Here is a 25,836-nt window from a genome sequence, read left to right on the forward strand (position 1 = left end):
GGTATATAAGGATAAAGCACTAGTCATTGGACACTGTAGCCACAGCAGTGCAAGTTACTGTAGTGCATGTAACCCTTAATGAGCGAACCTTTAAAATGCATAGTGTGGTGGTAAAGCTGAGACTATATGCCCCGAAAGTGAAATGTAGCTTTTGTTTTAAGTTGAGGGGGCTTTTTGATTAATTTTTAGTTATTTTTCCATTAGATGACTGGCCTGAGAGGGAAATGACAAACAATTCCTCTAACCACTTAGAAGAGCCCAATTGTAATGAGGTGACCAACCTGAAGGTGTGCATTGAATTAACAGGGCTCCATCCCAAAAAGCAGCGTCACCTGCAGCATCTTAGGGAACTATGGGAGCAGCAGGTGTCACCAGAGAGATCCCCGTCCGGCAAGTTGGGCCGGCAAAGCAGGAAAGATTTAGCTGAGGCTGTTCAGCCAGAGGCCACTGCAAAGGTCAAAGACTTCACAGAAGAAAGGCACACCAAGAAAAGGTCAGAGGCCAAAAGCAATAGAAGTTGGTCTGAAGAGTCCCTCAAAACAAGTGACAATGAACAAGGTATGCAGAGACTACTAGGGAAACCAGCCGGCTTTAGCCTTTACAGTGACGCATGCTGCCACCGATGTTAAGGAATTGTTGAGAGCTTTTTTTGTTTATTTTCTTTTTAAGTTTTATATATATATTTCTGTAGCTGTCCATTTGTTTAAGGACTGACACCTCCTCTTTAAGAATTGCGCTGTAGCTGATATTTGTCAGACAAGAAAATGTGTTTGTGTGTGTAACTATGTGTTTGTGTGTGTGTGTGTGTGTGTGTGTGTGTGTTTTGGCTTTAAATACTTTAATAGATGATGCAAAGATGAACTTTATGTTTCTAGAGGAGAGCTGGGGGGACATAAAATGCAGGCATGCTTCTGGGTGAGGGAGGGAGGGAGCAAACAGGCTGCTGGTTCATGTAAGGATGTTTAACCATACATAGGATTTGAGGGGCTGTGAGCCTCTGAAAAAGCGTCAGCACAGATAGCAGTTCTTGATCTTGTGGAACCCAACACCTCCAGCACCCTCAGCACCGCTGGGTTTCCCTGCATTTCCCAGGCTATATGCTCAAGAGCAGAGCTCATCCTCCACCCGATGAGGATGCCTTGCTGGTTCATCCTGAGCATGTTCTGTAAACCCCTGTCACCCCACTTCCTGGCTCCTTGGCAGAGATCTTCCCAGCAGCTCTCTCCTAAGGGGTTGCTTCCTCAAAGCACATCAGCTTTCCTTGATTTGTTTCTGGCTGCTTCTTTCCCCCTAACTCCACTTTTTCCTTTTCCCCATCCTTTCTCCCATTTCTGCCAGTTCCCTGTCCTGGGGGAGTGGAAACCGTGGAGACGATCTGTCAAATTTTCATTGGGATGGACAGGTCACTCTCCTGTCTCTACTCTCCTCAGCCCCTAAGCACCTTTTCTGCTCTGATGCTTTTCTCCTTCCCTGCTACATTTTGCTGCTTAGTTGGAGAACTGGTGGGGAAGAGCATCAGGCAGCCCACATAGCAAATCCCCTCGTGCATCCCCTGTACCTGTGAATCCCTGTCTCCTCTGGGCACAGCAGCAAGACTTTGTCTCCTCTTTTGACTTGTCAGGTAGAAGGTTGCAAATACTCTTCTTTCCTTCCTCCTCCTGCCTCTTTAAGTCCTCTGCTTGTTTTTGAGGAAAGGCTGTTTCTGGGAGGGGGAGCTCTGAATTGGATGTTTGGGCTCCCTTCTCCTTGACAAACCTGGGACCTTCATCAAACTTGGAAGACACTCACACTCCAGTTGGCCTACCCTGTAGTTTAGCTGAGATCCCCTTAAAAGAGAGAAGCGTGAAGAGAGTGGATCCTCTTGTCCCATATCATGGAAAGGACTGAGTCCAGATGATCCTGTGCCAGTGAGGGTTTTCCTGGGTAGTGTCTCTGAAACAGTCACAGGCAAAAGTATCAGCTTGTCTTCGGCCCTAAGGTTCCTCATATGTCCTTCCCCTTGGTAGGATTGTCTGAGGGCAGAAAACCTCAAACTTTGATGCTTATTGATGGGGAAGGTTCTCCAAAAGGATTTGCGGAGCGGAAGATCAAAACTTGGTTTAAAAGAAGCTTTGACTCTTACTTCCTTGCTTTATGTGCTGCCTTGGTGAGCATGGTATCGGCTCACACACCCCTGCCCATCACCTGCCCCCCTTTGTACTTTCAGAGAGAGATACCTTGTAGAGATTAAACAAGGGTCACTATCAAGAAGCTGCATTGTGTAAGGACGCTCTCACTTTCCCCTGCGATGCCTCCCGTGGCAGTGACAGACTTTCTCTAGCACATGACCTAAGGGAAGAAAAGGAGGTGGCTCCCGATTTATGCACCGTTCCCAGTGGCATTCAGGTTCAGTCGCCTTATGGCTATGAAAAACCTCTTGGTTTTGGAAACTGCTGTAAAATCGTAAACTTGACTAAATTACGCCTTCCTATTCATTGTACAGGGGCACTGGAGATCGTTCAGATCATTTTGCTGGTGCTCCAGCAACTCTGTTGAAGTGTAAATCTTTGAATCTCCTTGGTTTTAGTTCACGAGGATGAGGACATTTTTCTCTGTTGTATGACAGCATCCTCTGTGTGATAGTTGCATTGAGATGGAGACTTCCAGCTTGTCTGTCTTGCCTGGGACCAGTCCTCAAACTTTTCTTAAACAAGCAGATATTGTCAATGTGAGAATACACACTGTCATTTGTAGCTTTCTTTTTTTAATCTGGAGCTGGGAACAGCTGTTTCCTGTGCCCAAGCACTGCATGCAGATGTGGTAGTCTCTGCTTGTGGGAAGCTGGTTGTATCCCAAACAGCGAGCCGTAGCACGACATTGAGGTCTGCCTCTATGCCGGTGAAGCCTTAGTCTAACAGCAGGATGATTTGCTGCCTGTGCCTGCAAATCTCTTGGAACACGGAGGGTTCTGACTTCTGTGCTTGTTGCGCCAGTCGTGTTGAGCCTGGGATTTTAGTGTGGGAGGAGTCACGTGTTGCATTGTAAGCTGCCACCGTGCTGTCACCCCTTTGTTCCCCAGTCAGTGCCAGAACCATGAGAGCTGGCATGTGACTTGCCCAAAATAAGTTCAGGGGAGGATGGATTGAGAGCAGCCCTGTGGAGAAGGACTTGGGGATGTTTGGGGAGGAGAAGCTCAACATGACCTGGTAATGTGCACGGGCAGCCCAGAAAGCCAAATGTGTCCTGGGCTGCATCCAAAGCATTATGGGCAGCAGGTCGGGGGGGGAATTCTGCCTCTCTACTTTGCTCTCATGAGATCCCACTTGGAGTGCTGCATCCAGCTCCTGGGCCCCCAGCATAGGAAGGACGTGGACCTGTTGGAGCAAGTTCAGAGGAGGCCATAAAGACAGTCAGAGGGCTGGATCACCTCTTCAATGAGGACAGGCTGTCAGAGGTTAGGGGTTATTTAGCCTGGAGAAGAGAAGACTCTGGGGAGACCTTATAGCATGTTCTAGTACCTAAAGGGGACTTACAGGAAAGCTGGTGAGGAACTTTTAACAAGGGCATGTAGTGATAGGACAAGGGGGTAATGGATTTAAGCTGACATAGGGCAGGCTTAGATTAGGTATTAGGAAGAAATTCTTGACTGTGAGGGTGGTGAGACAATGGAACAGGTTGCCAGAAGAAGTTGTGAATGCCTCATGTCTGAAGTGTTCAGGGTCAGGTTGGATGGGGCTGTGAGCAGGCTGACCTAGTGGAAGCTGTCCTTGCCCATGACAGGAAGGTTGGAACTAGGTGATCTTTAAGCTGTCTTCCAACCCAAATTATTTTATAATTCTGTGATCCTGCTTGCAAAGTGACGTTGCTGCACAGAGTCTCCAGGATGTGGCAGGTCTGTGAGCATGGGGATGTCTGCAACCTCAGGGCATCATGCTGCTTCCCCAGACCCATGACCAAGGTAAAAGCCACGGTCTCTGCTGGGGTCCCAGCTGAGCTCTAACCTCGTGCTGCTGGGGGTGCAGTAGCCAGCTCTTTGGATGGTCCCCCAGGGAGCCGCAGCCGTTCACCCGGTGCGAGGAGAAAACCCAAGCTGCGTGGAACCAAAAGCTCTGAGGAGAGAAGCCAGGAGGATCTTGCCTACCAGCAAGCCTCTGCCAGCCCCTTGGAGCTGCCTCGGGTTACAGGCAGTGTGGCAGCCGCTGGCTTGGCAGGCAGGAGGAGGCAGCTGCTGGGATGGGAGCTGAACAAGCGAGCATTCGGGTGACACGGCAGCAGCTGCTTTTCCGTGTGGACCTCTCTGCATCCTGCTGCTGTGGGAAGGGAGACAGGTCCTGCTCTAAGTCAGACTTGCCACAACATACATTAGTCAGAGGTCTGGGTTTTTGGGGGTTTTTGCTTTGGCTTTTTTTTTCCCATGGATATTTGGGGATATTCCTGCTCACCCTTGTTTTTCTTCTCCCTTCACGTGGTTAGAACAATGGGGTGAGATTCCAGGTTTAATCACTTGCCTCTTTTCTGCCAGTGTTGTCTTGCATTTCCCAGGCTGATGCTTGGCTTGTTCTGTGTGGTGCTGGCCTCTTGCAATGTTATTGATCCTGAAGCTCCTGGGCATAGTGTAGCTACTCTCCATCACTTAGCTCTGCCGCACGTTTAGCCTGGTGCCTGCTGTCACCACCCCAGTGGAGGGTCAGAGTGGAGCACAGTTTACATGGAGCTTGCAGGTGGGAATACACATTTTCTTGTGGTTATTAGACTTCTGCTTTCAATACCTCGGCATCTCTGCATGGGAAAGCCTGCAGTTCTTTGAGATAGACTTCCCTTCCTGTGTTTTTCTTCTCCATCCTTTCAGTATTTCTGTCATTCTCCAGACCTGGGAGTTTTTCATTATCTTCTAGTTTTTCTGTGTGCAACAGTTTGTTCCGTTTGCACTCACCAGAGCTCATCACTGCTGCTTGCCAGCTTTTCTTTTTTAATTTTTTTTTCAGTAAGTGATTAAGTAGATAATGATGATACTTCTGTATTGGAATTGGGCTTTTTGTGTACTACTTCAGTTAGGTTGGTTGGGATAAAACAGGAGAATTAAACACTCCTTACTTCATGCTGTCTACTGAGTTGGAAAGACAGCCTTGCATCCATAGGCTCAGCCTACAACTGGGTGCCTTCCTTCAGGATTGCAAAGCCTGAAAAATTTACAGGATTTTTGCTGAACAATCTGCACATCCTGTGTCCCATAAATTCCCTGACATCTGCTTGGCAAGCCACAGTATGCGTCTTTCTCTAGAAAGTGTCTCGAAAGAACTGAGGGATTTCTGTTTTCATCTCTAATCTAGAAAGCCTTCTGTGAGTTGCTTTCACAGATCTATTTAAAGGAAGACAAAAGTGTGAAACTGCCCACCAAGAGGATTCTAGATTTTATTTTCTTTTTTACCAACTGGCTCTGGATCTCTTTAAATAAAGGTGTCTCTTCTGTGAGCACCTGCTTATTTGCTCCTGCCATCTCTTCTGTTCTGAAAGTAGCATCACTTCAGAGACTTTGGAGCAAAGGAACCTCTTTCAAGTGCTCAGGGTTTTTTCTGCACCTTCCCTCAGTGGTGTGGCATTGTTTGGCCGAAGTGTCCCTTCCTTTCCAACAACCTTTAATTTTTCTGCAGAGGAGTTGGTTCTGAGGTCACCTCAATTCTCTTCCCAAGGGAAATTTAGACTATAAAAAGTCAACTTTCCTGTCCTTGTTTTGTTGTAAACCTGCTTGCACTCTGAAAAAAACCCAAAACTTAACCATGCTTTTTGCATGTGGCCCAGATTGTGGGATCCAGCTTGTTGGAGCTATGACCCCTGGAGAAAACCCAGCCCTGCCAGTATCCTGCCACGGGCAGCAGAGCACTGGCCTCACTGCCCCAGTGTCCCAGAAACAGTCAGTTCTGGATGGAGTTCTCGGGAAAACACATCCGATTGCTTTTCCTGCAAAATCCCTGCACTTTCTGATAGAGCTTGCACAGAGCTTCTGTAGGGATGGCTCCTTGAGTAGTCTTTCTTCTCTTGGCTTGTTTTTGAAGTCAAAATGCTGCTGAGGAGATGTTCCCTGTCTTATGGCTATCTTTGGGCTAAGCTCAACGTTTCCTCTGCTGCCCCATTCAGACCTGATCCACGCTCCCACCTCTCTTCCTTTCCCCTCTTCCCTTGCCACCCTTGTATCTGCCATTGCACCCCACCGAGCCAAGGGCAGACAAGCCCATCTGGGCCCAGGCTGCCGGAGGAGTTGGTTCCCCTTCAGATAAAGCAGTTCCCAGGTAAGGAGGCGAGTTTTTCTCCAGCGGCGTTCCGCTCCGCCCGTGGTGGCCGGGCTGCGGCACTGCCGAGCTGGCATGGCACCGCCACCGCCCGTCCCCGGCGCTGCCCCGGCACCTGGCACGGGGCACTTCATTCAGGGATTTTTATTAGGGCCTGATAAACTGTTAACGTAACGTCAACTGGTGAGACGCTGTTTACAGTTGGGATGTGGAATGCTTAAAATATTAATGATTTGAAAATGTAATTGTAGATCTCTTAAGCAGACGAGGAGCTTGTGTTAAGTGCTAGCAATGCATTTTCCTTTTAACGCACCATGCGATGTGTAATGCCTTTCCTTCCCATTTAGGCTTGCCCGTATTCCCGGTGTCTCCGCACATGAAGAGCCTTTCATCCACCAATGCAAACAGCAAAAGGCAGGCTCAGCCAAGCTGTACTCCAGCCTCGAGGTTGGCTGCCAAACAGCAGAAAATTAAAGAAAGCCGGAAGACAGATGGGCTGTACACAGACGAAGAGGAGGATTTCCAACATGCATCTCTGCTGCAGAAATACAGCGAGTGTGAGAAGCCATCAGGGAAACGTCAGTGTAAAACAAAACACTTGGCACTGCAGGAGAGGAGAAGGAGGTCATCTCTGACAGGGGATGACACCACAGATATCGAAAATGCTGAAGATAAGGTATCTTTATTTAGACTTAATTGTCCACTGGCCTCTGAAAAGGCAGAGCCAGCCTGCTTAAAACTAATGCGCTGTTGTGCATGCAGGGTAGCAGGAATTGCATTCAGATTCATCTGTGGATGCTTTGCACATTTTGTATTTGTTTTTCTTAAGCTGAGCTAAAGGCACTATTGCTGGGGGTGAGGCATCTTGTGTTAAAAAGCTCTAGCGGGTCTTTCTTAAAAAATTAAATATGAGTGGAAAAGCGTAATTCTTTGCTGACAAAATATAGTCCCACTGCTGTACTGTAAAAACAAGGATAAAAAAAAAAAAGCCAACACCGTAATGGTTTTGACAGGTAACGGTAACGAGGAAAGTCAGGAAGCGACCGGAGCCTACTTCAGACTGCGACTCCTCGCCAGCCAAGCCGTACGAGCAGAAGCCGTATGATCGCCTGCAGCAGACTCCCTCATTACTACCCGTCTCACAGCCCTCGCAGCTGCCGATTGCCAGCCCCCCTCAGGAGACCACCCCGAGCCGGCCGATGCCGCCCGAAGCGCGGAGGCTCATTGTCAACAAGAACGCAGGGGAGACGCTGCTGCAGCGGGCGGCGCGCCTGGGGTACGAGGTAAGGCTCCCTGGGCGCCCCGCGGGACGATGATGGTTTGGGTTTTTTTTTTATTTCAAAAGTTAAAATCCTCTTTCCAGTTTTATCGGTGGAAATTCTGCGAAGTAGCAGCTTTCAGCGCGCTGAAAATTTTCAGTTGAATTTGCTGCCCCCCCTTCCCCTGCTGAGTTCCCTTCCCTGGCATGTGGGGTTCAGAGGCAGGTTGCTGCAGGAGTGAGTCCCCACCGCTGTTGGGTCAGCTGGCAGGGACACAGGGTGAGCAACATCCTGTGGGAGTGAGCAAATGGTAAAGTTTTATTGGTAACCCTCACTTCCCTTTAAATATAAACCATCTGCAAACAGAACGAATGCCTTTTTTTTTTTTTTTCTTTTTTTTTTTCAAGTAATCTTTATGGTGATCTTTAATGAACTGTATGTTTTCTGCTTTTGTTGTTAGTGAAGAGCGTGTAGTTTAGGAGAAGGGTTTTATTTTATATTCTTTTCTCCAGGGAGTATCTGGTATGTGACACAGGATGTAGCGCTTGGAGTGTCCTCTTGCATGATCAGACGCATCATAGGAGCACTCTACTTGCTTTATACTTGGAGTCTGGAGCTGCTTGGCGTAGCTGGAACAATGTTGTCTAATGAAACGGGCCCCCTGTTGCTCCAAAAATCAGAAACCGATGAATCCTTCAGCTCTGCCGTTTTGAAGCATGCTTTTATGGGGGAAATATGGGCATGAGCGCTGTTGTTGCTCCATGTCACGTCTTGCACAGAGGTGTTTCATTGCACAGAACAACTACTGCTTTCGGCAGAGCTGCAGGGTTTGCCTTGGTGGTAAGAGGGCTGCCTGGACCTCAGAGCTGGGCTTGAGCCCCACGTGGGAAGGTGGCATCAGCCCAGGTCGGGGTGGGGCTGTCCCAGCCTTGGGAATTTGTTGAAACCTTGAAATGCCCTTTGTATAGCTGGAGACCTTTGTGTGGAGAGAGGCCTTGTCCAGCTCTGGAAGGGGGGGGTTTGTTGGAAAGGTTTTGTTTACCCTAGACAAAGGCTTCTTCTAACTCGGGGCACTTCAGCTCTAGCTGAGAGGAGAAACCGTTGTTACAACATTGCTGTGGTATTCTCCGTAATTTAAATGGTTTAATTTTCTGTGGATCCAAAATCAAAATATGTTGTAGGATGTGCTCCAAGCTATCGCTGTGTATTTTCTTCCTGTGTGGGGTCTGTCAGGGTGAATATGCTTGGACACTTCACTTTCTGTGCCCAGCACACTCCACTGGGCACAGCTTAATGGGAGCAGCTCCGAAACTTACTGTTGGGGCGATGTCCTGCTTGAGAGGGGCCCAGGGCTCTCCATTCCTTTGATAGCAGGAGCTCTCTGCAGCATTGGCTGGTTGCAGAAAGCTGGAGATGCCCAGGCTTGCCAAGGTGGGGGGTAACCTTGTGTGCCACCCATGCCTTCCCATGATTAGCTGATGGGGGATTTTGATTTTCTGACTTGAATTCACCCAAAAGTTCAAGTGAACACCCATGTTTTTAATAGGCTTAAATATTCAGATCATTTGATTTGGTTGCTCAGCCGGTGTTGGCAGCAGTTGGTTTCTGTTGTTGGGGGAGAGAGGAGCAGGAGAGCTGAGTGGGGGCAGGGAAACAGGCTGGTCTGTGCACCTGAAATCTGGGATCTGACATTGTCTGTGTCTTTCAAGGCTCAGAGTAGTGGGTGACTGTACCATCCTGTTGGGGCTTCATTTGGCCTGTGGTGAGCTGTGATGATTTTTAGGCCAAGGAGGCTTGTCAGGGCGATGAGGCTAGTGAAGGATCTGGAGCACAAGTTTGATGAGGAGCAGCTGAGGGAATTGGGGATGGTTAGCCTGGAGAAGAGGAGGCTCAGAGGAGACCTTATTGCTCACTACAACTACCTGAAAGAAGGTTGTAGCCAGCTGGGGGTTGATGTCTTCTCCCAGGCAACCAGCACTAGGACAAGAGGACACAGTCTTAAGTTGCCTCCCCTTAAGGGGAGGTTTAGGTTGGTCATTAGGAAGAAGTTCTTCGCAGAAAGAGTGATTGGAAAGGGCTGCCCAAGGAGGTAATGGAATCACCATCCCTGGAGCTGTTTAAGGAAAGACTGGATGTGGCACTTAGTGCCATGGTCTAGTTGACAAGGTGGTGTTAGATCAAAGGTTGGACTCGATGATCTCAGAGGTCTTTCCCAACCTAGCTGATTCTGTTATCAGTTGTGGAAACTCTGTAGGTGAGGAGTTTTTCTTGCTAGTAATGAGACTACAGACAGTTAGAAAAGCTGATTTTCCTCTGTGTCCAGAAAACATGAGAATGCTCAAGAAGTTACAAATTCCTTTATTAAAGAGGAGAAATCTGAATGAGTCAAGGTAATGTGCTGGTCTGTGAGTTGTGGCAACTGCGCATGTCTATTTTCTGCCACCCCGGTTATCAGGGCAGCAACCTTTGGTGGGCACACGAGGGCTTCCCATAGCTGCTGCGAAGGCAGCGGGCAGCCCCGTGGCCAAGTGCCAGCTCGGTGGCAGGGGAGGCAGATGAGTTTGCATCGTCAGGGCCACAACTCGCAAAGGGATGCCGGGTGCTGATTCAGGACTCAGAGCTGCAAGTGGCTGGCACCGCAGGGCACCACTGAGCCCTGGCAGTGGCAGGAATGGATGAGCTCGTGCCTGCCCTTGGCAGCCTGCCCGCCTGCCTTTGCAGCAAGGGATGCCCTGGGGCCGTGCAGGGATCCCACTCCAAACCCAGAGGCGGTGCTGGCACCTTCAGCAGGCAAAGGTGCTGGCAAGCTGTAAATGCCACTCCCGGACCCATGGGGAGCCCAAATGCTGCCAGGTCATGTGCCTCTGCCCTGCTCTCAGTCCCACAGCACAGATATGCCCCAGATCATTGCGGGGAGCACGACACAAGCGGTTACAGTTTTGCATGTAAAAGCTGACGCGAGAGTGAAATGTCGAAGGACAGATGTAGCTTGTGTCTGGTCAGATAAACTGCAGGGCTGCAGCCAGCAAGGCTACTTAAAGACAGTGCAGCAAATGGTCTTCAGCTCTGGAAATCCCTGCTGAAGCTTTGCCTTTTCTTCACTAGGCTTCTGCTCCAGGCCTTGCTTTGGCAGGGTGTTAGCAACCCATCCCAGTGTACGGGCACTCTCCAATCCATTCTGTTTTCCCCGTTTTAAACAAGTGACTTGAGATAATGGTAGTCTTAAAACTGTAATTTACTTTTTGTGAAGAGGGAATTACAGGGAGAGTAGAGTCTTTTGGGGGGAAAAAAATTACAAAAAGGCTTGCGTAATGAATTTGATGTGAGAGGAAACACTGGCTGTCTTTGTGCCGCTTTTTGGTGTGTGTCTGGTTGTGGTAGTGTTGGCTGGGGTAGAGTTAATTTTCTTCACAGTGGCTGGTATGGGGCTGTGTTTTGTGTTTCTGATGAACCCAGTGATGATAATACAGAGACGATTTTGTTATTGCTGAGCAGTACTTACACAGAGCCAAGGCCTTTTCTGCTTTTTGTACTGCCACGCTGCTGTGAGGAGGCTGGGGTGCGTGGGAAACCGGGAGGAGACGCAGTTGGGACAGCTGCCCCCAGCTGACCAAAGGGATAGTCCATACCACATGACATCATGCTCGGTATATAAAGTGGGGGGAAGGAAGGAGGCGGGGAACGTTTTGGGGTCATGGCATTTGTCTTCCCAAGTCACCGCTACGCGTGATGGGGCCCTGCTCTCCTGGAGATGGCCGAACCTGCCCATGGGAAGCAGTGAATTAATTCCTTGTTTTGCTTTGCTCGCATGCACGGCTTTTGCTTTCCCTGTTAGACTGTCTTTATCTCAACCCATGAGTTTTCCAACTTTCACCCTTCTGGTTCTCTCCCTGATCCCACCGGTGGGGGAGTGAGTGAGCAGCTGCGTGGTGCTTGGCTGCTGACTGGGGTTAAACCATGACAGTGGACTCGCAAAGTTCTCTGGTCAGTTTGGTATTAAATCCTTCCTGCGAAGGCAGTGAAATTAGAGGAATGTGTGGTGTATGATAGGGGGTGGGGGATAGAGGATATTTGTTTCCAGAGGGTTTAAACATACATGAAGGTAGGGCTTATCCGGGCATGGGGAGAGGGTTTGCCCTGGGAATATGCCTCATATTCCAGGATCTGGCCCTGAATCTCCTGTGTCACTTCCACAGGAGCTCCTGAGCATCATCCTGCCCTTGCAGTGCTCCCCTAGGGCTCCTGCACCCTGCACAGAAATGGGCATCACTCCTAGGCTTGGTGTGGTGCTGTGGGGAAGTATTAAGGCTCAGCATAGAATACCTCACCCAAGGGCAGTGTTTTGAGGTCGGATGGAGGGGAGTAGTGCATCTTGGTGGCAACAGGCGTTCTTGGGGCATGGGGGATGTGCAGGGGGATGCTGACCTCTTCCCTTGGAAAAGGAGTGGGACTTGCTGCAGAGTACAGGTTGGGTGGGAGACTGATGCAAAGGGCACATCTTTGTAGATGAGGATGGAGTATGCATATTTGCATATTTTAACGCTGCTGTTTGCAATTTGGCTAACAACCTGCAGGCAGTGGCAGTGGCTGTGGCACATACCTTGGCTGGTGAGGTGCTAGTTTGACTCTTTGGATTAACTGCTAGTGATTTTCAGATTGCTGATTTAAATAGAACACCTGAGCAGACATTAAATTGCCCCGTGGCATTCTCATAGCCTTTCCTGAATGTTAGTGAGAAATGCTTGTGAAACCAAAAGTGTGTTTGTGGCACCACATGTTCCTGTATTCGGCAACGATGGCTAATTTTTTTGTAAATTGAATAAATCATGTTAAAAAAAAGTAAATGAGGCATTTAATTAATTAACAATGTAGAGTTTTATGGTTTTTATAGTTACATTTTGTGGTTAATGACATTCTTCTTATAGCCTCTTAACACAGAATTGCCCGACAAAATTAGCCTTTTTGTCCAGTAGTAGGTATTCCACCCTAGGACAAGCCTTTGCTTTTTACAAAAATAGATGAAAGGTCTTTTATTTTGAGTTGCAGAATCTATTTTAAATGATAACTGCGTGCTAAAAGCAGAGCTGAATACGGCAGCTGCTTCTGCTACCTATATCCATCTGCTAATTTGCCTGGCAGAGTGGTCTGGTTTTGAAGGAAAATTCATACCTCCAGAGTATTATTTTGCACAGCCCTTTCTTCTGGGCTTGAGCATGTGTAGGGTAAAAAACATCCGTTCTGGACCAATTTTTGGCCTTTGGGCTGGTTAGCAGGAACATAAAAAAACCCTGTTCTCTTTGGTGACAGGGGGAACTGTGAGGGTCCCAGGTTAAACCGGTGGGTGAATCAGGTGTAGGTGGGTGCATCACTGGTGGCAGGTGCAGGGGATGCTCTGGTGCCTGGGACAGGCAGCTCATTAGCTCCTGGCTTTAGCCTGGTTAGTGAGGGCCTGCTAAAAGAGCAGCTTCATGCTGTATCCTGGATACCGGCTCTCGAGTCAGGTATACCCAGAGCACAGATTATTGTGGGCTTTCCGGTAGATTCTGAAACGGGAGGAATAAATGCATCATCCCTGATGTTGTTTTCTTCTCTTGTTTTGGCAAAGCAAACACTCACCCCTTCCATGCTGTACCTGGCTTTGCAAGGGTGTCAGCCTTGGAGAGGAGCAAATGCCAAATTAATGGTTTACCACTAATCTGGGAACGTGTGGGCTATTTTATACATTGAGCATCTCTTAGAAATGTGTTTTGTTTTGTTTTGATTTCTTTTGCGTCTGACACAAGTTGAGGAAGATTCGCACCATCCTGAATTTTTAGTTGAGTGATGGAGCAGTCATTGTTTCAAGGCTGCAGGACAGCGAAGAGCTGAGTCTGGCCTAGGCTCTCGAGCGTGGTATATTTGACTGCAAGATGAATCGTGTTAAATTCACATGGCTTCCTGCGGCGCCGGGCTCGTTACTGGAACCTGGCGCCTGGCTTTAGTTCTGCATGCAGAAACCGGGGTGGATGAAAATGGGATTTCCCCGATCTTGATAGAGCCGGGCTGGTTTTTGTTTGCCGATAGCAAACCATCCTTTGTGTGTCTTAAATGTGTTTTTGTGTCGGGTCACGCACTTTTTCTTTTCAAAATCGAACCGACTGTGTCGGCTGTGCTGCTGTTGCGCTTGCAGAATTTTCTGCTGAAAAATGTAGATGTAAGAGTAAAAACCTTCCAACTAGCTTTACGTGTGGAAGTTTTGAGAAGTGGAAGGTTATGGGTTTTATCTGCAAAGTTTGCACATTCCATCTCTGTGATGATTCCTGAGGTTGCGGGTTTCAGGAAGGTCCCCGTGGGGTGCAGAGCTCTCGGTGTCGCTTTGCCCAAACTAGTCTGCTCAGGGAAGTCGTGGTCTCTGCTGTTTCCTGAATAAATAGGACTTTCAAGAGCTCCCCCTTTTATTTTCCCTTTGACTGACCCATCTCAAAGAGGGCATATCACAGGGATTTTCTCTTTTGCCCTTCTCCCCCCCCCCTCCTTTTTCCTTCAAATAGAGAAACCTGTGCGTTCACGCACCGAGAAATAACTCTGATGCATTTGTTTTTCCTCCTGTTTCCAGGAAGTGGTTCTGTATTGTTTGGAAAACAAGGCGTGTGATGTGAATCATCGTGACAACGCGGGTTACTGTGCCCTGCATGAGGCCTGTGCCAGAGGCTGGCTGAGCATCGTGCGGCATCTCCTCGAGTACGGCGCCGATGTCAACTGCAGTGCTCAGGATGGAACCAGGTTAGCAGCACCTCTGGCCCCGGCATCGGGTGGTCACCACCACCGGACCCCTTCCCTCTGTGCCTTCTCCATTATCCCCCCATTGTCCCACCCTCCCCATCCTGCATGAAACCCTCGAAGCTACCAAGGTCCTCCTTGTTGCTGGTCGTTTGGCAGGCGCATGCAGTTAACAAAGCAGTGGGGGCACACTTCTGTCGTGACTTGACTTCAGTGTAATTTAATTTTTTTTCTTCTGGGAATTTTCATATGTTGTGCCTTGGTTGTTTTTTGGTGGTTTTTTTTTTAGAGTTAGTGAAATTGCCAGCTGCAGGGCAGGAAGGAGGGATACTTGAGCTGCAGCCCTGCTCGCTCGCCCTCCAGTTCCTTTGAGTTGTGCCAAAAGAGTGGGTTTTGCCTTGTTAGCAGGGTTACTTTAAAGAGCACTTCAGGCTTTTGTGGCGATTGGGTGTGCAAGTCCTGTATATGCCGTATAAAAATGTTGTTTTGCTGAACTGTTAAACTATCTGCTCATTTGATATTTTGGATTTACTTTTTTCCTAAATCCTGAATTAGCCTTTTTTAGTTTCCTTCACAGAATGGTAGGGGTGCTTAGTTCCTGTGCTGGCAGAATAGATAGCAGGCTTTTCTTTTTTGCATTGTGGAGATAAAAATGCTGCTCCCACCTTTTTTCAAGCTTCTTGTGTATCTCCTAAAGTACCTCTTTGACCACCTCTGCGGGGCTGACCTTGGGGTAACTTGTCCTCAGCACATGCGTTATTCAGTCTATGCATTTTGGAGACAGGTCGCTTTGTATTCTCTGAATCTCCTGCAGCTTGTTATCTTAAATGCTTTATCGCATTCCCTATCACCATCCAAATAGCCAGGGAGGTAAAATTAGCGTAACTAAGAGCCTGCTTTTGTTTTTAAGCTCTTTATTTATTAACTCGAGAAGGGAGGAGTCAGGAAAACAAAAAGAGGGCTGGTTAGGATGGTCCATTAAAAGTTCATGATGGTCTATTGTTACCGGCCCATCACTGGCCCATCACGGCCCAAAGGAAGCCTTTTTGGAGAAACATTGAGATCCCGACTGGATTCTTCCTCTGTCGCCCACTTCTTTGTAAGAATTCTGAGTTCTGTAGGTTACCAAACAGCCTCGCATTTTCTGCTGCCTTCAGCTTTAATACATGACCTATGCAACAGCGGCGAGTTGCCATAAAAAGAAACCTAAATTATTTTTGTCTCACTTGCTGGAATAACCTATATAGAAAATTATCCCCAGGAAGTTTCTGATCAGTCTTAATCACCCGCCAGTTTGGAGTCCACCTTTGATTTCTATTCACAGATGGAGCTGATTTCCAAGAAAGAAACTTGGCTAGTGTACCCTGAGAAATTGTTTTGGGGAAAATGCATTTTAGAAATGAACATAATGATGATCTGATCATAGGCGGTAATGTCAGAACTCAGCTTGCTGTTACCTCTCTTTTCTGAGGACAGACTTCGTATTCATTTGGAAAGCTGCCCAACAGACAGCGTGAATACAAACCACATCTAATATGCAGATGAAAGGTGGTCTGGATGCCCTGAGTTGGGCAGGACAGAGAGCAGAAGCTTCTGTAAGGAACTTTGGATTGGTGTTATCCCTTTCCTTTTGGCAGGACCAGACTTCTCTGCCTCTGTAGAGTCAATCAGGACATTCATAAGATAAATCCCATTTCTCTCTTGAAGTTTTTCTCCTTTAACTTTTAGGAGGAAAGAATCCTCAGTCTTCCTCAACCGATCATCAAAGACTTGTCCCCTTCCCCTGCTTTTTTTAACGACACTGAATATGCTTTTTATTGTCCCCTCTGCCACCTCACCTGGAAGCCTTCAAGTCTGCAGACAGTAACAGTGGATGTGTGTAGTTCTGTTCAGCACAGAGGAGTGACTTAACTGCATGTGCTTGTTGGTTAATGTGGCAGTCTGGGGTGTCACTTGGATCTCAGCTGCCTGAAGCTTTGGTCTGTGTTACTTGCTGCCTCTGCGGTCAGCTTTTTGGAGGACACTCTGAAAAGTTGTGACGAGTGAGGATGTGTCTTTAGTCTGTACAAAAAAATGTCCACGTGAATGTGAAGGATGTAGTGAAGTTCTGCAGAGTCAGGGCATCTCTCCTTCCAGTCCTGCCTGAAGTGCAGCAGGTGCTCTGATCGGTGTGCTGGTTTTGCACATGTGTGTTCTGGGAGCGAAGCAAATACCTGAGCCTCTTGCTTTGGTGTTGCCTTTTATGTAGCCACACAGCCAGTCTGCCTTAAGTTTAGTAGGTAAGGCAGGCTTTCAGCCTCTGGTTCCTAATACCATCACATATCTTGGTGAAGCCAAAAACAAACAAAGCACCAGACTGTAGTGGCAGTGCAAGGAGGTGACAGTGTTTGGGAGTGTAGGTGTGGTGCAGTCCTTCCCTTCACCATCAGCTAGGCGCCAGGGCTCTGCCTGCAGCGCAGGATGTCCCTCTCTGCCCTATTCACAGCACATCTGGCCAGGCTAAATGTGGTAGGTTTTCGACGTTTTTCCCCTTAAACTCTGCTGATAGACCACATGCAGCGCCTGTAGACCCTGAATACACAAGCAGTCTGCTGCTCAATTAGTGCCTAATCAAAGATTATTGTAGAACCCGGAGATCTTTAAGACCTGTCTCCGAGGTGCCGCAGTCACTAAGGGCTCTTAATCGTCTTACCTATAAATAATAATAGACCGTGCTTAAGAGTTGAGCGCTTCCCTTCCCTTACAGGACCCCAGTAAGTGCAGTAGATTATCAAGGGGTTGTTCGTCGACCGGTGCCAGACATTAGCAAGGATGTTTGCCGAGTGTCTTTGGCCTTATCTCCTTGTTCTTCTCCTCTTACCTCTGCAGCACACCCTAGCTGAACCGGTGCCAGTATAGAAACAAAACCACATGCCAAAAATACAGGCATCCCCTGCCTGTTAGCGAGGGCTCTCCATTGCTCCAGAGTTTGTTCCCTGGATTTGCTCTCCGAAGCCAGTTTTGCTGTATCCTCCTTGCTGGCAGCTGATGAGCTCAGCCTTTTTTTATTTTTTTTTCCCTGGGAGGACCATGCCAAGATGGCTCTCTTCCTGTGTCCTTTCATCTGGTCTTGGCAGAGCCATACCTTCCAGCAGCTAATTGCGTTAAAGAAGAGTCAGCCTGCGTAGCTGCCCTCTTGCAACTTGTGCCTTGCCTCTTCCGAGGGGCAGCGTCGTGTAACGGAGTGGATGGAAATTAAAATAAAACGCCAGAATATGGTATTGCTCGGCGAGTTACAAGACCTCTTACTGCAGTGAGGAAAATTCTGGTGGTGCCTGAAAGGCTGGGAGCAAACCCTGACTGGTCTAAATAGTTTATAATTTTGGTAGTGGAATGATAAACCCCCAGTGAAATGTTTTCTTAACTGTAGTGGTGGTAAAAATAGTACGAAGATTTCGACAGTACACAAGAGAGGGTTGAGATGTGTGTCTTCTGTAGGATATTGCAGCTCTTGAATGTCCCCAGATCCTTCTGGGGCCTTTTGAAGGGTTTGTTTTAGAAACGAGCTGCACTACGTTAACTGTACCATTAGGGATAGAGAGTGTTTATTTCCACGATGCTCAGGGCGGAAAAGATTGTATGGGCAAATCCTCTCCAGGAGAGGACTCCCAGGGATCTATTTTTTTGACATCTGAAAAAGTTGCCTATTCCAATAGTCGCTTTTGCATCCTACAAAGAGGATGGTTAAACTCTGCCAAGACTGAAAAATACTCCCTGCTCTGCTGGCCCTGCTGGGAGAAGCAAACGAATAGCTCTGCCTTTGCATGGTCCCGCTTGTGAGCTTGCCAAGAAGCTGTTCTAGCCAGTGAAAGAGTCTGTCAGTGCTCTGTTTTTGCCTTTTTTCCCCGACTTATCTATGGGGAATCTCCTATTCTCCCCCCTCCCTGCCAGTGTTTTCTTTCCTTCCTTCTATTTATTGTTCTTCCTTCTTCCGCACGGCTTTACTACGCCTTTCCTTCCTCATGCCTCTGTAAAGCCCCCTCTCATGCCTGGGCAGCCTCCTGGTGCACTCTTAGACAACAAAGGTGAGTCTACCTGCCCTGCTGCCTCTGCCTGTCTGCACCACCACACGGGGCTTGGTGACCTGTAGAAAGGGAGAGAGAGGTTCCATCACGGGGTTGCAGCCCATGTGCTGCAATTTTTCCTTCCTGGGGAATGCCCAGGCACCCTTTAATAAAATCGTTTGAGTGTCGTTAAATCAATTGAAACACTGAGTGGTGATTTAGATGCTGTTTTTAATAAGTTAAGGGATCATCTTGAATTCATTACTGCTTCAAAAGCCACTTAGGTAAGTCAGTTTAAAAAGAAGAAAACCCCAAGCAACACAAACAAGTAAACCCACAAGCCAATAATCCTGCAACACTCTTCAACCCCCCTCCCCAAACCAGAAAATCGTAATTCTGAAATTAAATTTAAAACTGTGCGAAATTAAAGACTCCAGTGAAGTGAAGGAGTGGGGGAGAAAAAAGCGTGATTTGGCAGCAGCCGTAACTCTCGTCTGTTCCCGGTGTCTGTTGCCAGACTTGCAGCCAGGGATGCTTCATGCCCAGTGGGGGACAGGAGGGTTTGCAGCAAGGCTGACCTTTCCTGCTGTAGATGGTCAGAGTGCCATGACCTGGCAGCTCCGGCCTCAGACGCCTGCTGACAGCCAGAAACACCCGATACTCCTTCAGCCTCTCTGTCGGCACCTCTGTTATTTGTTCCCTCTTGCTTTGTGTCGCCTGGGATGTTCAGCACCGATCCTGGATGCTCCGGCTGCCGCGTGGGCGCGTGGTGCTGCGACAGTCCCTGTGCGGAAGCACTGAGTCAGGAGGTGGAGGTGGGAGGGTGAGGCTTGTGGGGGATCCCGGGAATGCTGGCTTCTCCAGCACTGTTCTGTCTCAAAGGCGTCATATAGTTTCAGTGTTATGTTAGAGATGTTCCCTCAGAAACTGAGAAGGGATATCCTGACCCCTTTGCAAGTGATCCTTGTGGACCTCTCCAGTCTTAAAATGTTAAAGTGGCTTTCCAAAGAACAGGATGTTGGGCTTTGAAGGCGTCCACATCTTGTGCTCTCTGCTGCCGGGGTTCTGAGGGTTAGCACAAGCTGGATTGAGGACTGCGCTCAGAAGCTTGAGGATCACCTGCTTCTTCCCTGATGGCATGGGGTGTGCAGGAGGTAGGAAGCATGGGATAAACCCTCTCTCCATAGGGAACGAGCTGCAAAGCCCCCAAGTGCACCTCCTCATGTCAATAGTATCGTGCATGTGTAAAGCCAAAATGGCATACAGCTCTCCAGCAAGATAGGGGCAAGCAAGAGTCCTTCACGTGTGACAGATGTTAATCACCTTAAGTCATGCCCTACTGAAAAGTACTTGGAATAAACACATCTGGAGCATCTTTTTGAGATGTGTCAGAGTCCCCCTTCTCCTTCTCCTCCCAGCAGTGCTGTGTGATAGATGGGAAAACAGCGGTGTGCCGTCCTTCTGACTGATTTGATCCTCCCCTCCTCTGCCCTCAGCTCATGTGGGTGCCAGTTCATGCCAAAAGAGTGGTGACATAGAGGGAACATTGCCACGTGAGGCAGAAGGAGTGGTTGGACGTGACCTCTTCTCAGGAGGGAGTTTAAGCTCTGGTTGTTAGCTGAGCGTTGCTTGGCAGATCAGTAGACAGAGCGGAGAGGTTTGCTTGGCTGTGCTTCCAGATGACTTCCCCTTGTAACACCATTCTGAAAGCTTTCCAGGAAGGCAGTATGTGATCCTAGTTAAAGTCCTTCCTTGCCTTTTAATACAAGCTCTGTGAGAGCTTGAAAGCCTTGTTGGGGGCAGTGGTGTTGACGGCCTAAAGGAGGAGTGCTGAGCTGAGCTGAACGGCCATGATCACTGTCCATGCATTTGACTCCCCTTTCAGTTCCCTGCACTTGTTGTCTAAGGAAAGGATGGGATTTTAACACATCTTCATTGGTCCGAAGGGTAATATGTTCTACTCCCAGACAACTCCCCGTTACGTATAATCAATTTTAAAGGCAAAAGTTAATGCGATTTATAATTAGCGATAAGGAATTCTAAACCTGGAATTGCAGGCATGTGTATTAATGAATAATCCTTCTGTAGGCTCACAAAATCTATGTCTGAGCTTGTATAGATTGCTCATGCCATGTTAAATATGTTAATTTCTGGGTGGACTACACTTAAAATAACATGTTTTTCTGTTCTCTGATTAGGAGGGTGGAATTGTGCTGCAAATATATTCACGAGTACTGTTTAAAGAGGATATTCTGCACGGAAGTTTAATTCCTAGCAAATTTTCATAACTTATTTCTGTGTACATAATTTAGGAGCTTTGGGTAACTGATTTCCGTGCTTGCCCAGAGGCAGCCTGAGCGAGCCTTACTCCACAACACGCTGTTAAATTGGCAGAGATTTGGAACGGTAGAGTGACTTGCAGCAAAATTATGTTTGTGAGGCTTCACACAAACTCCTGCTTTCTGTAACAGCGGTGTAATTATTTTACTGGCCCTCAAAATGTGTGCAGCAATGAATAGACGTAACAGAAATATCTGCCCTGAGCACTCTGACTGTGAAGACGAGGGGAGGGGGTGATGTGCAAGTAAAACCGACAGTAAGGTGATTGGCAGCTGTATTAATAGTGCTACTTTCTATAAATAACTTTGATCTACAGTCAGAAGTTTCTTGTCAAACACATTTGCATAATACTGTTGAGTCAAAATGTAACGCTGTGATTCTTTTTTTTTGTTTCTCCCTCCAGACCAATCCACGACGCCGTCGAAAACGACCACTTGGAAATCGTCCGCCTGTTGCTGTCTTATGGTGCTGATCCAACACTTGCAACCTACTCTGGGAGGACCATCGTGAAAATGACCCACAGTGAGCTCATGGAGACCTTCCTCACAGGTCAGTGCCCACATTGCCTGGGGGCTTTGCTGGTCGTGGCAAATGGGGGGTTTTGTTCCCTGGCCTCCCAGAGTCCCTCCTGCCTGGCGGGGATGGCTCCACGCCAAGAAACCTCGGGGTGAGCAGCAGCTCCCTCTCTGCCTGCAAAACCCCAGTAGCTGCAGGTGGGAAGCACAGCCATGCATGGGGGCTCCTTCTAATTGAAACTCTTAATAAGTCATAAGGATTATTCCACTGTCAGATTTGCTAGGTAGGTGGGAGGTCAGCGGACTGTTTCCGTGCCTTCGGTTTTCTGTTTGAAATGAAAATAAGAAACTTGCCAAATCGAATTGTTGCTTGTTAAACATACTCATATTTTCCTGTGGTCTTACTTTTTATCTTAAAGTGTTTTTCTTTTTGCAAGTTCTGCCTTGTTTTATATCTGAAATGCTATGAAACTACATTAAAGGTTCTTGTCTTTAAACGTATCCATGTTGTAACATGGATTTAGGGTTTTTTTTCCTCTTAGTGTTGGATGAAGACACTGCATTTCCTAATAACTTACCTCTGAAGGTGTTCACAGTCAATCAGTTTAAGAACTCATCCACTTATCTCTTCAAATGGTGTAGTGTAGAAATCCCATAGGTGTATCAGGACTCCAGAAAAATTCAGTATCTTGGACTTCTTAGCATTCTGAATCACAGTATCTTTTCATCAACGCAGTTAGTAAATCTCCCAAATTATGTCTGTAGAAAAGAATTACATCTTCTGAACATATCTGTGTGGAAAAACCTTTTTTATCAGTTTATTTGGGGCCACAGTTTCACCCCCAAGCTGGTGTCCAGAATAATTGGGAAGGCCAAAAGGTGTGATGCATCCTGTTTTCACAAAACTAAAATGCTGCTCTCAGTTTCTGAAGCTTAGGGTTATGTCTGTCCCTGTTAGACCCTGGCTGATTGTTTGATGTGGTGGTTCATTATTTGATGTGAGAGAATGGTGTGTGGCATGTGTACCAGGAAAATAGTGTGGGATTTTTTGATGAAAGGTATGGAGGATGCATATTGAGTCTGTATGACACGCGGTCTGCTAAACTTACCAGCTTTTTGTTCTCATCAGTATGTTTTTGTTGTTGTTTTTTCCTCTCCAGAGTATTTAACTGACCTGCAAGGTCGAAGTGTTGATGACCCTGGTTTGTACTGGGATTTCTATGGCAGCTCTGTGTGCGGTGAGCAAATGTTGCCCTTTATTTCTTTGTATGCGGAGACTTTAAAAACATGCGGCACGTGGGGGTGGGGGCTGTTTAGTTTTCATGGTGGAGGAAGCTAGGAAGGAAGCAAACTGATTTTATTTACAGATCACGTTATTTGAAGAAAAAGCAAGGCCTGCAACAGTCTTTTCAATGCTGACTTGGCACCTTTTATTCAATTTTATTCAGATCCGAAAGATGAATCTGGATTTGACATCTTGGCAAATCCTCCTGGCCCAGGTGATGAAGATGAAGATGGCTTTAGCGATGTGTTTGAATTTGAATTTTCAGATGAGCCTCCCTTGCCGTGTTACAACATTCAAGTGTGTCTCTCTCAGGGGTAAGAACAAATGCAGGTTTCGGGCTAAAAACAGCTGAGGCGATCAACTTGGGCTGGTGGCAGTTTGTGTCTGCGGGGAAAAGCATTTGCATTTATGCAGTGTGAATGAAAGATCAATGCCGTGATTGCTGGGAAATAAACTAATGGGAGGTGAGAGGGGGAAAGGCTGATTTGTCAGGGCTGAGTTTTGAGTGCCATACTCTCAAGCGGCGCAAGTGACATTTGAACACAAGTTCCTTCCCTCACCCCAGACAGCACCTTGTTAAAACATCCCAAAATACCAGTGTTTCTAGCACTTAATTTTGGATACTGTGTTTGTAAAGTATTGTTAATTGTATTTTATGGGCTTTTCTGTTCTGCTGAGTGGACACGCTTTTGCGGATGACAAAATGACACCATTACTGCTTTTCTAGACTTTGTAGCAAAACTGGTTTAAAGCTGTGAATTGGAACAAACAAATAAGCATCTTAGAGAAGATTCTATGATGTTTAATAATAAGCAAAGACCTGAAAAGTTGTGTTATCTATTATGTTCAAGATACAAATTAGCTTTGTAAACAGCTACTGTTTACCATTTGCACCAATTTCGATGACAGCTGTGAGAAAAATAGTTTTAAATATTGATCATGAAGGAGTGCAGATTTTACCATGTTTTTTATTATTTGGGTGATGGATGTAACTTAAGTTCCCCGAAGTGGACAAGATTAAATTTAAAATACCTGAGAAAAAAACCAACTCACTGTTTACTTCTGTTTAATATCAGCATCTCTGGAAGTCAGAGGTGCTGAATTTTGTGGTTATAACTATAAGCCATCTCCTAACTTGCTAAATGGGGGTTGGGCTCAGCCAGGTGAACCAGCTGTACGAGCAGCTGTTGGGATGGCTGCTGGCCCACATGTGCACTCATGAGCCCAGGTTTTATAGGCTCCAGTGCCCCTGCATGCCTGGACCTCTCCTTCCTCAAAGCTGTGGGCAGCAGGACTCCAAATAAATACGTACACTCCTGCACATCTGTTATATTCGACCCCCTGGGTGACAGCCTTGATGTCAGAGAGGTTGTTTGCGAGGGTGTGGTCAGGGAGGGTTTGTCACGCAGTGACACAATGACAGTCAAGAAGCCCATGACTTAATGTCAGTTACTGGAGCCTCTTTCTCCTTCGCTTCCACAGACCACGGAACTGGCTTTTGCTCTCGGACGTGGTGAAGAGGCTAAAAATGTCGTCTCGCATCTTCCGCTGCAACTTCCCCAATCTGGAAGTCGTCACCATCACGGAGGCAGAGTTTTACAAACAGACTTCCCTCAGCCAGTTGTTCTCTTGTGCTACGGACCTTGAAGCGTTTAACCCAGAGAGCAAAGAGCTGTTGGACTTGGTGGAGTTCACAAGCGAACTCAAGACTTTGCTCGGCTCCTCGCTTCACTGGTTGCATCCGCAGGAGGACCCTCCCTTTGACATCCTCTGGTGAACCATCAGGCCATTTAATGTACAGTGCTCTATACAGTTACTTCTTTATTATGTATATGTGTTCAAATTAAATTGTTTCTGTAAAGAAAGGACACTATTAAATATGAAAATATCTTTTCCTTTATATAAGAGATCTGAATTCCAGTTGGATGGATTTTGGAAAAATTTTTTTTTAACTTCAATCAGTTTTTACAAAATTGTTATATAATGTTTCTTTAAATGCACACAGGCTTTGGGATAAGTTTGTTATTACTCGGAACACACTTTTTTTTTTTAAAGAACACACCCACACATTGACTTTGTTTCATACAAAGCACTGATTACACAGAACATACTTTTTCTAGGTGATGTGATCAAAGTCGTGTGGCTTGTTTGGGAGATAGAATTTGGTAAGGCACTTGGTTATATTATTTTTGGTTTTTTTGTTTACAGAATTACCTGCTTTGGCCAGGTAAGCACTATTGAATATAATTCAATAGTTTTAAATATAAATTAAACCATATCCATACGCATCAACTAATTGTAAGAACTTTTATATCCTAATTTAAAAGCTGTGAAATTTAGTTTTCACACATCAAACCGGATTGTTTATATATGTTTAAACATTTTATGCTCTTTATTTAAAGAAGACTTTGAACTATTTTTTCTGTACCTTGTAAAATATTGAAAAACTAACATATGTTGAAGTTGCTTGAAACTGTACATAAACTAAATTTTCTGAATTGTGTGTTTATGTTTGAGATCTGTGTTTTAACTTTGTAAGTAAATCTTCTGCCTTTGTATTTATATTTTACAAAAATTTTCTTAAAGGCAATAAAACTGTTGAGAAATGAAGAGGCTAAAGTGACTCCCGTTAATTCCATGCCTGGCTGTGACATGAGCTTTGCCTCATTAACGTTTATGAAAAGAGGCTCTGGGAGTAGTTTCCAAAGTGGAACAGGGCTGGCACAGGTGCTGGTGAGGTGCTGATGAAATCTGAGGTAGAATCTGTATCAGCTTTCTAAATTCAAGGTTGCAAGAAAACATCAGGCAGACGTACTCGGTGGGACAGAATTTTAAAACTGGTGTTCACTATACTTTCTGCATCACCTTTTAGTTAAAGAATTGTGAGTAGGCTCAATTATTTTCCCTCCTTTGTTATTGCATTAATTTGAGTTGGCCGAGTTCTCCTTCCACCAGAGTCTGCAGAGGAGAGAACAGTACCAGGGGAAATGCTTTAATGTGGAGCATTAAAGCTATGAGCACACTTGGGGGGGATCTGAAGTGACAGTGACCCAAATGTCACTTTTACACAGCTCAGGAACTTGCATCTGAGAGTCTGGGCACCCTGGGCCTTGGGCAGACCCTCTCTTTGGGATCTGGATCTGCCCTTCCCCTTGTGGAAAGAAGTTGTTGCTGTGAACCCAAACTCCTGAGTTTTACTTTGGGGCTGTTCTTACCAGAAGTATGTCTTGTGATAGCCAGTTACCTCTGAGGTGTTTAAATCGTGGTGCTCTTCTGGTGAGGGCCAGGACCCACACCAGAAGGGTCTCGAGCAGAGCACCTGCTCAATCTTGAGAAAAGCACCTGGGAAAAAGTTTCTCCATTGTCCTC

General features: G+C 46.8%; 1 protein-coding gene across 8 annotated transcripts in view; it reads left to right on the top strand.

Annotated features, from left to right (window-relative positions):
• BCOR (BCL6 corepressor) overlaps nt 1–25,082 on the top strand; it is a 59,671-nt gene extending 34,589 nt beyond the window's left edge. For 5 of the 8 annotated variants that reach the window (XM_032679803.1, XM_032679808.1, XM_032679806.1 and 2 more), the window contains 8 exons: nt 205–558; nt 6,614–6,942; nt 7,280–7,549; nt 14,121–14,287; nt 21,071–21,216; nt 22,343–22,420; nt 22,631–22,781; nt 23,950–25,082. In XM_032679803.1, the coding sequence (XP_032535694.1) occupies nt 205–558; nt 6,614–6,942; nt 7,280–7,549; nt 14,121–14,287; nt 21,071–21,216; nt 22,343–22,420; nt 22,631–22,781; nt 23,950–24,244 (1,790 nt within the window). In that variant the 3' untranslated portion in view covers nt 24,245–25,082. The remainder of the gene's footprint in view (nt 1–204; nt 559–6,613; nt 6,943–7,279; nt 7,550–14,120; nt 14,288–21,070; nt 21,217–22,342; nt 22,421–22,630; nt 22,782–23,949) is intronic. The other 3 variants (XM_032679810.1, XM_032679811.1, XM_032679809.1) reach the window with 2 other exon arrangements.
• Nucleotides 25,083–25,836: the final 754 nt, after the last annotated feature.

Source organism: Chiroxiphia lanceolata, chromosome 2 (genome assembly GCF_009829145.1).
Source record: "Chiroxiphia lanceolata isolate bChiLan1 chromosome 2, bChiLan1.pri, whole genome shotgun sequence".
Taxonomy (NCBI): domain Eukaryota; kingdom Metazoa; phylum Chordata; class Aves; order Passeriformes; family Pipridae; genus Chiroxiphia; species Chiroxiphia lanceolata.